We start from the raw sequence: 15,539 nt of genomic DNA on the forward strand, positions 1-15,539 counted from the left end.
CGTGTCAGGAGGTGAGGTTTCAGTCAAGAGGTAGGAGGATATTGCTGAAGTGTGAGTGTCGTCCTCTCTTCCAGGACCTTTATATACTTACTGGGATGAATAGGTCAACCCTCACGTGGGCTTTGTTCTCTCATTTAACAACCATTTGCCTAAAATGAGCTCATTCTGTGGGCAATCATTTTGTTAGGGATTTAAAATTGATTTCCTGCTTCCCCAGGAATTTTCTCAAGCCTTGAAAGAAAAGGATCCATTTTCGATGGACCCAAGCTGACACAACCATCATTGAATTTTATGACCATGACATAACACATCACCAAAACATGTTTCATCTATAAATGTGTGTTTCGTTATCGCACTGCTCTGTCAAGGTCTTGGAAAGCACTTACTGAAGAAGAAGCTCTACTCAATACTATTAAAAGTATCACCAGCAGCAGCACGTTGGTTCCCATTTTCTCCTACCTCCGTACTTTGTCTTTTTCCAGCAAAATGACTCTAACTTACTTGCATAGACTTTGGGCAATAAATTGAGTATTTCCAAATGCTACAACCACGCCCTGAAATGTTCTCCATCTCCCTGAAGGAAAGCTTGCCTATCCCCTCATTTTCCAAGCAGATCATGACTTTCTCGCTTTCTCTGGGACAAAATTGTTTCTTTCTGAAACCCCTGCTGGTCAGTTTTGTACACAGACGTATCATTTCTCCTATATATGAAAAGACACACTTACCCAAAGGCATCCACGTCGAATGAGAAACAGGCCTGAGATCAACAAGATCTTTGTGAAAGTTCGATTGTTCAATGCAAGACTGTCTGTGGGTTTACTCGGACGACTCTCATATTGGTGCTATAGATCCATGCTTCCCAATAAAGGGTAAAGCCAATCGGTGAGTGATACTCCCAGACTTCACAGTAGTATTCTCATTTTTGTCTTATCTGTCTTCTCCAAAAAAAAAACAAAAAACAAAAAAAACAAAACTCTACTTTAAAATGTAATTTACTTATCGTACTTTTTGTTTGGATACCTTGCAATTAGGAAATGAGTAATCGTTGACCTTTCTGAGGTACTTAGTTCTTTTTTAAACGTTTTGTAGAATTCAGCAGTGAAGCCATCAGGTTATGAGCTTTCTTTCAATGGGAGACCATTGACAACTGACTTCTTATTGTTCCCTTCATCATTTCCATTTCTTCATGAATTATTTTGGTTAGGTCGTATGGACTTGGTAATTGATCCATTTCTTCTAGGTTATCCAATTTATTGGCACGACACTGCGCATAGTGGCCTCATGAATTTTATTGCTGTGGTATCAGTGGCAAAGTCTCCTCTTTATTTCTGTGTTTATTTATTTCAGTCTTCTCCCTTTTCTTCCTCATTCAATGCAGCTCTGACATTTTGTTGATTTTTATTAATAAACAAAAACTCTCCTGATCTTTCTGAATGCATTTGACTTTCTGTTTCATTTATTTCTGTTCCGATCTTTATTATCCTCTGTCTTCTGCGAACTATGGCATAGATTGTTTATTTGTATTCTGGTTCACTAGAGGGTCAAGTCAGGTTGTCTACATGGGACAGTTGCTTGTTTGATACAGGTGTTTAGTGTTACAAACCCCGTCCTCTTAGAGCTGCTTTTGCTAAATTTTAGAAGTTCTGGTGTGTTGTGTTTCCATTTTTGTTTGCATGCATCCAGAAATGTTTTACCTTTCCTTTTTCTTTCTTCTTTGACACTTTGGTGGTTAGGTCCATAGTTCTTAATTTCTCCATGTTTGTGAAATTTCTGGACTTCCTTCTATTAGTTATTTCTAGTTACATCCTTGTGTTCAGAAAACATGCTGGATAAGTCGATAAGCTTCTGAAAATGTTAGGACTTGTTTTGAGACCTTATTTGTGATTTCTTCATGGAAAGGTTCCATGCAGATTTGAGAATAATGTGTACTGTGCTGCTATTTAATAACATGTTCTGTATACATCGCTTATATCCGTTTCATCTAAAACGTAGTTCCAGACTAAATGCTCCTGACTGATTCTCTATCGAAATGATCTAGCCAGTGTAGAAAGTGGAGTCGTTACTTTTCGTACACTTATGGTTTTACAGATATCTCTCTCTCTCTTGAGTGCTACTAATACCTTGAGGTCTATTAAACTTTGCTTTGTATATGTAGGTGCTCCGATGATGGGTGTATGCATATTCCCAATTGTTCTATTTCTGGATCAACTGAACCTTTGAAAATATATGATGAAATTCCTTCTCTTTTGTTTGTTAGAGACATTTTGAATTACAAACAGATGTAAGATTTCAGTATACTCCGACATACTCTCTACCTTTTTCAAAAGCATGGAAGACCTCTTCCATCCTTTCACAATCAGTCTATAGCTGACGTTAAAGGTAAAGTGAGTCACTTAAAGCAGCACAGAGTCTCGTCTTCTGTTTCACTCTCCCTGGGTTTTTTTTTTTTTTCTTTTCTTTTTTCTCTCTATTATTGGTCTGTTCAGTAATCGTATGTCTTGGGTTGGACAATTTATTCCATTTAGATTTCAGGTAATTATTGCTATGTAAGGAATTACAACTGCCATCTTGTTTATGCTTCTCTCCTTTTCTTGTAATGTTTCCCTTTGCGATTAGATGGCAACTTTCTCTGGGTCATGTACACCTAGCAGTGAGTAGTCGCTGACATCCCTGCAAAAATTCAAGTAAGAGGAGTTGGGGTAAGATGGCCATCTAGAGGTGTGCAGGGCAAGTAGATCTCACCCAAAAGCTCCAATACAACTCATACATATTAACGTCATTGGGAGCATGTGTGGGAGAGTGCACGAGAGTATCAGAGTTTGGTGAGATCCCATGGAGCCCAGAACCCGAAAATGGGAGCAGACAGAGGAGAGAGAGGCCCGCCACCTCATCTACCACGTCTTTGTCATGAGGACTGGCACGGGAGAGACATTCTATACAGGCGGCAAAGGTAGACAGAGGGCTCACACCAACCCCCATCCTTACCTTTAGGGCCTGCAGTTCCTGCTGTAGGAGTTGTCCTCAGCTCTTGCAGCCTGTACTGAATGGTAAGGAGCTGCCTAGACCACATGCACTCCAGCTCTGTAGCACAGAAGCACAGAAGTACATACGGTACACTCCCCACCCCCACCCTCATGACCCAAACCAATGCAGTTTGGCACCATGTTGAATCCAGAGCCATTGTGAGAGCACCCCCTGCCCTGGGGACAGTAGCCACAGCTTTCCCCAGCCTTAACACTCCGCTGCCATCCCAGCATGCTCACACGAGTTGCTACATTCCCCTGATCCCAGAGCCTTGAGGCCTGGATCCAGGAGTGGCTGGGACCCAGCCATACAGGTCTGAAAAGTCAACTCCAGGCCTCCTGGACCACCGTACCCTCACACCCACAGCCAGACATGAGACAACCAGGACCCCTGCCATTCCACCTTCTCTGCCTCAGTCCTGTGAGTCCAAGCTTCAAACCCAGAAGAACAAGTCACAGGTCTCCACATTAAAACACAGGTGAGTAGCCCTTTACCAGTGGAAGTGGAGCTCATCTAAACCCTCCCAGAGAAGCAGCCAGGAGGTCTCACCCTCAACAGTTCTTCTTAGCAGCAATGCCAATGTACCATGAAGCAGCTGACAGGGACCACAGTGTTGGATCTGTGTTTTGGCTTCCAACAGTGTCTGAGAAGCAGCTGGCTGTGCTCCTTCGGCACCAACATTAAGGGGCCTCACTCACAGTCCAAGCAGTGGCTGTCTGCGCCCCCTCTTTCGCCTCATCTGTCAGACTAGCCGAGTGCAACAAAACAGCTGGACACGGCCCCTCTCTGCTGCGGCATTATAGCATTCTTCCCCACAGCCAGAGAAGTGACCAACTGGGACTCACTGCCACAGCCCCAACTACCAGCCGCACCCACTGCCAGGTATCAATGCGGGGAAATAAGACACACGAAAAATAAAAAAATTAAAAGACGGGAACATGACACCACCAAAGAAACACAACAGTGCTCCTAGAATGGATCCCTACAAATCAGAAATCACCAACCTTCTGCCAAAGGAACTCATATCCTCAATTGGAAAGAGCTCACTGTGATACAAGGGAATACAGACAAACAAACCAGTGAAATCAGTTAAACCGTTCACGTTCTAAATGACCACTTTAGCAAACACATAGCTACTATTAAATGTCAAACAGAATTTCTCCAATAGAAGCATACCTTGAATGGAATAAAAAAATTTTTTTAAACTGCGTCATTATCCAAGAGTCTCAAAGACAGACTACATCATGAGAAGTAATAATGTCTAATCTTGAAGACAAATGTTTGGAAATAACCCAGTAAGATGAAAAATAGTGGGTGGGGTGGAAGGAAGGAAAATAAACAAACAAAGCCTACAAGACTTTGGGGAGGTGATCAAGATAGCAAATATTTGAATTACAGGCATTCCAGAAGGGAAAGAAAGCAAAAAAGGTAGTGAAAGCAAATTTAAAAGTATAAGAGCTGAAAACCTACCACCCTAGTCTTGGGGAAGATATGAACATCCAAATCTAGGAAACTCAAAGTTTCCAAATAGATCTATTTGGTTCGACCTGAAAAGATCTTCACCGAGACACACGGTAGGCAAACTGTCACGAGTTAAAGACTAAGGAAGATTTCTACAAAGAGCAACAGAATAGCATCATCACACAGAAGGGCATCCCCTTTAGACTAACAGCAGACTACTTTCAGCAGAAACCATACAAGCCAGGAGAGAATGGGAGGATATATACAAAAGCAGTGAGAGTAGAAAAACTGCCAGCCAAGAATATGATAACCTGCAAAGCTATCTCCCATGAACCAAGGAGAAATAACTCACCAAAATTAAGAGAAATCATCATCGCCTCTTGATTCCTCTCAGACAAAGGAAAATGAAGGGAAATCATGACCACCATTTCAACCCTCCAAGAAACACTGAGGAGAGTCCTACACTCCATCTACAAGCGAAAGAATCATAATGATCATCCTGAAACACCAAAGAATATAACCCACGCTGGCGGTCTAACACAGATACACCAATGAGAAAGAGAAAAGAGTCAAACCTCATCTTCAATACAGAAAACCACCCACCCACAAAGAGAAACCATGACAGACAATGAGAGGAACAAAGAATATACAAAACTATTGAAAAACAACCAAGACAATCCCAAGGCAACGACATCATATGTCAATAACATACCTTAAATTTAAAAACATTATATGTCACGATTAAGAGACACAGACATTCTGAATGCATAAAGAAAACGTGACCCATTCATGTACTGCCTATGAGAGACAGAGCTGACCTTCAAAGACACACTTAGACTGAAAGAGCAGGGATGGAGGAAGATAGTCCAAAAAAATGAAAAACTAAGCCAGCCCAAATACCTATACTTATATCCTAAATCAAACACCGGGAAAACCTGGTCTAAGAGATGAGGAAGGGCATTGCGTAACGTTAAAGGGATCAATACAGCAAGAGGATGTAACACTTATAAATAGGTATGCACCCAACACTGGAGCAATCACATATATAAAGCAAATATCAGATCAAAGGGAGAGATTGACACCGACACCATAAGAGTTGGGGATTTGAACACCCCACTCTCAGCATTGGACACATCATAGGGAAGGAAAAATCAATAAGGCAACCCACGTGCATTTCTATAGCACCATACACCAGATGGACCTAACAGACAGAGCATTTCATCCAACAGCTGCAGAATGCACACTGAACCCAACAGCACATTTATAATCGACTATATGTTTGACCACCAAATAGGTCCCGACAACTTCACATAAATCAAACTCCTATCAACTATACTTTCTGACCATGATGGAAACAAACTGGAAATCAATAATTAGAAGAACTTGGAAAACTAGACAAATGTCTGGAAATTAAACAACATACTTTTGAACAACCACAGGGTCAAAGAAGAGATGACTAAGGAAACCAAAACATTTCCTGAAACTACTGAAGTCAGAAGCACAACTTAGCAAACCTATGGGATACAGCCAAGTCAGAATTACGGGGAAAGGTCCAGCAACCCCACTGCTGGGTGTAGATCACAAAGAATGGTTATCATCATTTTGAAAGGATTTGTACAGGCCCGTGTTTATTGCGGTTATGTTTACAACAGCTCAGAGTTGGAACCAACCTAAGCGGAAATCAGCACATGACTGGGTAAGGACAATGTGTATATATGCACAATGGAATACCACCCTGCCAAAAAAAGGGACTGAAATTCTGCCATTCGCTTTGAGATGTTTCCATTAAGTCAAATAATCCAGGCAAACGGTGAGAAAAACGGGACCTCATTCGTAATGGGAACACAAAATAAACGGAAAGGAGAGGAGAAAAACAGAGAGAGAAAGAGAAAAAGAAAGAGAGAGAGAAACAAGCAAAGAAAGAAAGAGAAACACACAGCAATCACAGTCACACCGTGAAATTTCAGGAAGAGAGAAGACAATTGTGGTTACTAGAGGTGGGAAACGGAAAGGGGAGGGAGAGGAGTGTCAGCGAGAGATTGAATAACAGCCACAAGGAATGATCATATTTTAAATGACCGATATGGTAATTATGCTGATATGATCATCACACATGGTACCACAGATATTGATACTCAACACTGTTCCCCACAATTGTAGAAAAATCAAATTTTACGGAAAAAACAAAACAAAACAAAACAGAACAAATCCAAAGAGCTCTAGTGTTAAAGAGCAAGGAAGGGCGAACTACAGCCAATGACCAATGACTGTATAACTTCAAGTAGTAACTACAGAGAATGAATGTTGAATGTTCTCCCCACCAAGAGGTCACAATTCTTTAAGGTGAAACATATGGTACAGCACTTCCGGAGACGGGCATAGCTTAGAGGTTACCAGAAATGAGGGAAAGTGAATAATGAGTAGTGATGGGTAAGTAGGTACGCAATTTATACTTAGGATGACAAAAAATGGCTTAGAAATAGATAGAGGTAGTGGTTATGCAGCATGGCAAATGGAATTAAGTCCATGCACTCCTATGTTTAAAAATGCTTAACATCGAAATTCTCATGCTATATTTGTTTTGCCACAATAAAAAGCAAAAATGAAATGAAATATAACCTGTCTGTTACCACACTAATTGACCACCAAGACAATGAGGTCTGCCACAAATGCTTTGCTGGTCTCATCTCTCTCCATGCCCGGTTCTGGGGCTGCTCTTATACACAGATCTGACAAATGAGGGAATACCGACTCTAACAGCACGTGCAACGCATCAAAGCTCCCCTCAAGCATAATGCTCCTCTTCTTGCACATACAAGAAATGGGCATCATTTCTTCGCACTTTCTAAGCCCTATCCTTCCGATATGCGTTGCCCAGATTTCACCCTCCGTGGTCCATTGTTCATTACTTACAGAACCACTAAATTTCAACGGAGAAGCAAACGGTGTGGATCAATTTAGTCCACATTCTCAAGGCATAGATTAACTCAGAGATTTTAAGAACCACAAAGCATACAGTTAAAATTTTTGTTCAGTTCTGCACACTATGGACAAGAACGAAAATCACATTGTAGGAGATATTTTCAAAGTCTAAAGAGAATAGGTCCGAACACATACAATCAACTCCTACAAATCAAGAAGAAACTAGAAAGAAAACCAATGCCAAAGATAGGAAAGAAAAACACAAAGGTTAATGAATAATCAGAAGTCATTAAAAATGTCCAAACTCATTAGTGGTTAGAGAAATAGAACTTCAAATAACAAGAGTCAATCACTTTTTTACTTAAACGAGTACCATTCAAAGGCTAGGTCATGCCAAGTTTGGGAACGTAACGTGAGGACACGAGAATTGCAGTGTTAGGGTTTGGACTAGTACAGACCTTCTGGAGACTAACCCGGCAGTACTTGGTAAAATTACATGTGCACACACCGTTTCTCCCAACAGTTCCGAACTCGGCGCTATCTCACAGAAGTCCGTAGGGGCCGTGTGTTCACTGTGGAAATGTGGAGAAGAGGAGCTGGGGGCGGTCAAGTGTGCATCACTGACATAGAGAGTGGGCAACATCTCGTGTATGAAGCACACGGAGCACCATGCGGCAACCGGAAAGAATGGACTAAATGTGCATGCAGAGGCACAGATGGATCTTTCAACAACAATCGTGCTGTGAGAAGAAAAAAACTCTTAGGAAAAGGTGCATAATAATACCATTCATGTAGATTGAAAATGCATAATAGAATGACCACCACTCACAGAACTTTCATGGAAAGAAATGGGTGGGTGGCCACCTATGAAATACCATGAATTACAGCATAGCCGTGAATGAGGGATGGGCTTGAGAATGGAAATAAGAGGAGTAGAGAAAAATCAACAGGTTAATATAGCAAATAAACATTCGCAACTAGACAGCATCCTGTGTGGACCAACAATGACGTGAAACGAACAGGGAAGGAAAAGCTGTGTGAGCACATCGATTGTGCCCCTGCCAAAGCTGGTGTTCTTGGAAACACATCCTTCCATGTGCCAAAGATTTTGCTTTCTCAAACCTGGTTCTTACCTCTGATATTCAAGACCTATCAGGATTTGGTGAACACTGGGGGCTGACTAGCACAACCCCTGCCCACAACGCTTTTGGTTTTACCCTCTTCAGGGAACACCGTCCACATGACACACTACTGTTCAAAGACGGGTGGTCAAAAGTCTTCCAGGAAGTGTTCCCTTCACGCATACACAGACAAGGTTTTTAATGAGACCTGACGCTCTTGGCCATTTGTCCATCCTTCTGTTCCTTCCTTGCCCAGACCATGAACATGATGTCGGTCATACACCGCACCCACTTTGAAACCATGAGGGACAAAGTCACACAGCAAAAGGGGGAGAACAGGAATGGGAGGAGAGAGAGAAGGATCAAGGTCCTTTCTGATTTCCTTGAGCAGCTGCAATAGCCTTATCTGCTGACTCCAAGATTTCTCATTTCTCCTCTTGCAAAATGTGGTAACATTAAACTAGCAGTCTTGCCTCTTGATTACCAAGACTCAAACCCAGGTTCCAGCCACTCACTTCTCGACCTGTGCCTTACATCTCAAGACTAGGTTCCTTTTCCCATTGATCTCCCTATCCCAATCCTTTATTCACGCAAGGTATGAGATTTCGAGGGTGAGATTTGTGTTCACGTTTCATTATATACGTAACAAATTAACCTTCATAAATGACAAGTTATGAGCAAGAGGTAATACTTGGATTCGAAGAGTTAAAGAAAACAAATTATTTTATATTAAGTTTCGGTCCCCCCGCTTTCCATCAGGCCACAAATCCTGAAATCCATTGTCACCCTGATACACATGAGACCGGACTTCTCAGGAAACAAAGCCTTTTATTCAGAAACTGCTTTTGTTGTTCCACTCTAGTAACTCCAATCCTATAGCCCTCCCTGGGCTTCTGCACATAGCCCCACGTGCGAAGACGGAGAAAAGGATGTAGGGATTCATGTTTGAAAAGTGATCGGGATAAGATCTTTGGTTTCCAGGGATGTGATGAAACCCCTCAGTCACCGTCAGCTGAAGACAGATCCTTCGACATTAAATCAGGTCCCCCGCAGACAATAATCAATTCTTACTTCGGAGTGAAGTGAAAGGATAGGGAGGATTTCTACCGCCATTGTACTTGGAGTGGTCATTTCAGAGGCAAGAAGGATCTGCCGTCATGGGAATCAGCAAGAGGTATAGTATTTTCTGTAGCAAAGTGGCCGGTAGCCACAGGAGCCAGAGCCATATCCACAGCCTAGTCCATATTTAGAACCGTATCCACAGCCAGAGCCGTATCCACAGTTGGAGCCACAGCCAGAGCCACAGCCACCGCAAGAGCCGTATCCACAGCCAGAGCCACAGCCACCGCAAGAGCCGTATCCACAGCCGGGGCCACATCCACAGCCAGAGCCGTATCCACAGCCAGAGCCGCAGCCAGAGCCATATCCACAGTCAGAGCCACAGCCACCGCAAGAGCCGCATCCGCAGCCAGAGCCGTATCCACAACCGCAGCCACAGCCGGAGCTACAGCCCCCACAGGAGTTTCCACCGTAGTTGCCACACATCGTGTCAGGAGGTGAGGTTTCAGTCAAGAGGTAGGAGGATATTGCTGAAGTGTGAGTGTCGTCCTCTCTTCCAGGACCTTTATATACTTACTGGGATGAATAGGTCAACCCTCACGTGGGCTTTGTTCTCTCATTTAACAACCATTTGCCTAAAATGAGCTCATTCTGTGGGCAATCCTTTTGTTAGGGATTTATAATTGATTTCCTGCTTCCCCAGGAATTTTCTCAAGCCTTGAAAGAAAAGGATCCATTTTCGATGGACCCAAGCTGACACAACCATCATTGAATTTTATGACCATGACATAACACATCACCAAAACATGTTTCATCTATAAATGTGTGTTTCGTTATCGCACTGCTCTGTCAAGGTCTTGGAAAGCACTTACTGAAGAAGAAGCTCTACTCAATACTATTAAAAGTATCACCAGCAGCAGCACGTTGGTTCCCATTTTCTCCTACCTCCGTACTTTGTCTTTTTCCAGCAAAATGACTCTAACTTACTTGCATAGACTTTGGGCAATAAATTGAGTATTTCCAAATGCTACAACCACGCCCTGAAATGTTCTCCATCTCCCTGAAGGAAAGCTTGCCTATCCCCGCCTTTTCCAAGCAGATCATGACTTTCTCGCTTTCTCTGGGACAAAATTGTTTCTTTCTGAAACCCCTGCTGGTCAGTTATGTACACAGACGTATCATTTCTCCTATATATGAAAAGACACACTTACCCAAAGGCGTCCACGTCGAATGAGAAACAGGCCTGAGATCAACAAGATCTTTGTGAAAGTTCGATTGTTCAATGCAAGACTGTCTGTGGGTTTACTCGGACGACTCTCATATTGGTGCTATAGATCCATGCTTCCCAATAAAGGGTAAAGCCAATCGGTGAGTGATACTCCCAGACTTCACAGTAGTATTCTCATTTTTGTCTTATCTGTCTTCTCCAAAAAAAAAACAAAAAACAAAAAAAACAAAACTCTACTTTAAAATGTAATTTACTTATCGTACTTTTTGTTTGGATACCTTGCAATTAGGAAATGAGTAATCGTTGACCTTTCTGAGGTACTTAGTTCTTTTTTAAACGTTTTGTAGAATTCAGCAGTGAAGCCATCAGGTTATGAGCTTTCTTTCAATGGGAGACCATTGACAACTGACTTCTTATTGTTCCCTTCATCATTTCCATTTCTTCTTGAATTATTTTGGTTAGGTCGTATGGACTTGGTAATTGATCCATTTCTTCTAGGTTATCCAATTTATTGGCACGACACTGCGCATAGTGGCCTCATGAATTTTATTGCTGTGGTATCAGTGGCAAAGTCTCCTCTTTATTTCTGTGTTTATTTATTTCAGTCTTCTCCCTTTTCTTCCTCATTCAATGCAGCTCTGACATTTTGTTGATTTTTATTAATAAACAAAAACTCTCCTGATCTTTCTGAATGCATTTGACTTTCTGTTTCATTTATTTCTGTTCCGATCTTTATTATCCTCTGTCTTCTGCGAACTATGGCATAGATTGTTTATTTGTATTCTGGTTCACTAGAGGGTCAAGTCAGGTTGTCTACATGGGACAGTTGCTTGTTTGATACAGGTGTTTAGTGTTACAAACCTCGTCCTCTTAGAGCTGCTTTTGCTAAATTTTAGAAGTTCTGGTGTGTTGTGTTTCCATTTTTGTTTGCATGCATCCAGAAATGTTTTACCTTTCCTTTTTCTTTCTTCTTTGACACTTTGGTGGTTAGGTCCATAGTTCTTAATTTCTCCATGTTTGTGAAATTTCTGGACTTCCTTCTATTAGTTATTTCTAGTTACATCCTTGTGTTCAGAAAACATGCTGGATAAGTTGATAAGCTTCTGAAAATGTTAGGACTTGTTTTGAGACCTTATTTGTGATTTCTTCATGGAAAGGTTCCATGCAGATTTGAGAATAATGTGTACTGTGCTGCTATTTAATAACATGTTCTGTATACATCGCTTATATCCGTTTCATCTAAAACGTAGTTCCAGACTAAATGCTCCTGACTGATTCTCTATCGAAATGATCTAGCCAGTGTTGAAAGTGGAGTCGTTACTTTTCGTACACTTATGGTTTTACAGATATCTCTCTCTCTTGAGTGCTACTAATACCTTGAGGTCTATTAAACTTTGCTTTGTATATGTAGGTGCTCCGATGATGGGTGTATGCATATTCCCAATTGTTCTATTTCTGGATCAACTGAACCTTTGAAAATATATGATGAAATTCCTTCTCTTTTGTTTGTTTGAGACATTTTGAATTACAAACAGATGTAAGATTTCAGTATACTCCGACATACTCTCTACCTTTTTCAAAAGCATGGAAGACCTCTTCCATCCTTTCACAATCAGTCTATAGCTGACGTTAAAGGTAAAGTGAGTCACTTAAAGCAGCACAGAGTCTCGTCTTCTGTTTCACTCTCCCTGGGTTTTTTTTTTTTTTCTTTTCTTTTTTCTCTCTATTATTGGTCTGTTCAGTAATCGTATGTCTTGGGTTGGACAATTTATTCCATTTAGATTTCAGGTAATTATTGCTATGTAAGGAATTACAACTGCCATCTTGTTTATGCTTCTCTCCTTTTCTTGTAATGTTTCCCTTTGCGATTAGATGGCAACTTTCTCTGGGTCATGTACACCTAGCAGTGAGTAGTCGCTGACATCCCTGCAAAAATTCAAGTAAGAGGAGTTGGGGTAAGATGGCCATCTAGAGGTGTGCAGGGCAAGTAGATCTCACCCAAAAGCTCCAATACAACTCATACATATTAACGTCATTGGGAGCATGTGTGGGAGAGTGCACGAGAGTATCAGAGTTTGGTGAGATCCCATGGAGCCCAGAACCCGAAAATGGGAGCAGAGAGAGGAGAGAGAGGCCCGCCACCTCATCTACCACGTCTTTGTCATGAGGATTGGCACGGGAGAGACATTCTATACAGGCGGCAAAGGTAGACAGAGGGCTCACACCAACCCCCATCCTTACCTTTAGGGCCTGCAGTTCCTGCTGTAGGAGTTGTCCTCAGCTCTTGCAGCCTGTACTGAATGGTAAGGAGCTGCCTAGACCACATGCACTCCAGCTCTGTAGCACAGAAGCACAGCAGTACATACGGTACACTCCCCACCCCCACCCTCATGACCCAAACCAATGCAGTTTGGCACCATGTTGAATCCAGAGCCATTGTGAGAGCACCCCCTGCCCTGGGGACAGTAGCCACAGCTTTCCCCAGCCTTAACACTCCGCTGCCATCCCAGCATGCTCACACGAGTTGCTACATTCCCCTGATCCCAGAGCCTTGAGGCCTGGATCCAGGAGTGGCTGGGACCCAGCCATACAGGTCTGAAAAGTCAACTCCAGGCCTCCTGGACCACCGTACCCTCACACCCACAGCCAGACATGAGACAACCAGGACCCCTGCCATTCCACCTTCTCTGCCTCAGTCCTGTGAGTCCAAGCTTCAAACCCAGAAGAACAAGTCACAGGTCTCCACATTAAAACACAGGTGAGTAGCCCTTTACCAGTGGAAGTGGAGCTCATCTAAACCCTCCCAGAGAAGCAGCCAGGAGGTCTCACCCTCAACAGTTCTTCTTAGCAGCAATGCCAATGTACCATGAAGCAGCTGACAGGGACCACAGTGTTGGATCTGTGTTTTGGCTTCCAACAGTGTCTGAGAAGCAGCTGGCTGTGCTCCTTCGGCACCAACATTAAGGGGCCTCACTCACAGTCCAAGCAGTGGCTGTCTGCGCCCCCTCTTTCGCCTCATCTGTCAGACTAGCCGAGTGCAACAAAACAGCTGGACACGGCCCCTCTCTGCTGCGGCATTATAGCATTCTTCCCCACAGCCAGAGAAGTGACCAACTGGGACTCACTGCCACAGCCCCAACTACCAGCCGCACCCACTGCCAGGTATCAATGCGGGGAAATAAGACACACGAAAAATAAAAAAATTAAAAGACGGGAACATGACACCACCAAAGAAACACAACAGTGCTCCTAGAATGGATCCCTACAAATCAGAAATCACCAACCTTCTGCCAAAGGAACTCATATCCTCAATTGGAAAGAGCTCACTGTGATACAAGGGAATACAGACAAACAAACCAGTGAAATCAGTTAAACCGTTCACGTTCTAAATGACCACTTTAGCAAACACATAGCTACTATTAAATGTCAAACAGAATTTCTCCAATAGAAGCATACCTTGAATGGAATAAAAAAATTTTTTTAAACTGCGTCATTATCCAAGAGTCTCAAAGACAGACTACATCATGAGAAGTAATAATGTCTAATCTTGAAGACAAATGTTTGGAAATAACCCAGTAAGATGAAAAATAGTGGGTGGGGTGGAAGGAAGGAAAATAAACAAACAAAGCCTACAAGACTTTGGGGAGGTGATCAAGATAGCAAATATTTGAATTACAGGCATTCCAGAAGGGAAAGAAAGCAAAAAAGGTAGTGAAAGCAAATTTAAAAGTATAAGAGCTGAAAACCTACCACCCTAGTCTTGGGGAAGATATGAACATCCAAATCTAGGAAACTCAAAGTTTCCAAATAGATCTATTTGATTCGACCTGAAAAGATCTTCACCGAGACACACGGTAGGCAAACTGTCACGAGTTAAAGACTAAGGAAGATTTCTACAAAGAGCAACAGAATAGCATCATCACACAGAAGGGCATCCCCTTTAGACTAACAGCAGACTACTTTCAGCAGAAACCATACAAGCCAGGAGAGAATGAGAGGATATATACAAAAGCAGTGAGAGTAGAAAAACTGCCAGCCAAGAATATGATAACCTGCAAAGCTATCTCCCATGAACCAAGGAGAAATAACTCACCAAAATTAAGAGAAATCATCATCGCCTCTTGATTCCTCTCAGACAAAGGAAAATGAAGGGAAATCATGACCACCATTTCAACCCTCCAAGAAACACTGAGGAGAGTCCTACACTCCATCTACAAGCGAAAGAATCATAATGATCATCCTGAAACACCAAAGAATATAACCCACGCTGGCGGTCTAACACAGATACACCAATGAGAAAGAGAAAAGAGTCAAACCTCATCTTCAATACAGAAAACCACCCACCCACAAAGAGAAACCATGACAGACAATGAGAGGAACAAAGAATATACAAAACTATTGAAAAACAACCAAGACAATCCCAAGGCAACGACATCATATGTCAATAACATACCTTAAATTTAAAAACATTATATGTCACGATTAAGAGACACAGACATTCTGAATGCATAAAGAAAACGTGACCCATTCATGTACTGCCTATGAGAGACAGAGCTGACCTTCAAAGACACACTTAGACTGAAAGAGCAGGGATGGAGGAAGATAGTCCAAAAAAATGAAAAACTAAGCCAGCCCAAATACCTATACTTATATCCTAAATCAAACACCAGGAAAACCTAGTCTAAGAGATGAGGAAGGGCATTGCGTAACGTTAAAGGGATCAA

At 42.2% G+C, this 15,539-nt stretch overlaps 1 protein-coding gene across 1 annotated transcript; it reads right to left on the minus strand.

Annotated features, from left to right (window-relative positions):
* Nucleotides 1-9,692: 9,692 nt before the first annotated feature.
* LOC134365151 (keratin-associated protein 21-1-like) lies at nt 9,693-10,073 on the minus strand. The gene has a single exon (XM_063081376.1). It carries the CDS (start codon nt 10,071-10,073, stop codon nt 9,693-9,695), a length of 381 nt encoding a protein of 126 aa, XP_062937446.1.
* Between the last annotated feature and the right edge of the window lie 5,466 nt (nt 10,074-15,539).

Source organism: Cynocephalus volans, chromosome 1, assembly GCF_027409185.1.
Source record: "Cynocephalus volans isolate mCynVol1 chromosome 1, mCynVol1.pri, whole genome shotgun sequence".
In the NCBI taxonomy this organism is placed as follows: domain Eukaryota; kingdom Metazoa; phylum Chordata; class Mammalia; order Dermoptera; family Cynocephalidae; genus Cynocephalus; species Cynocephalus volans.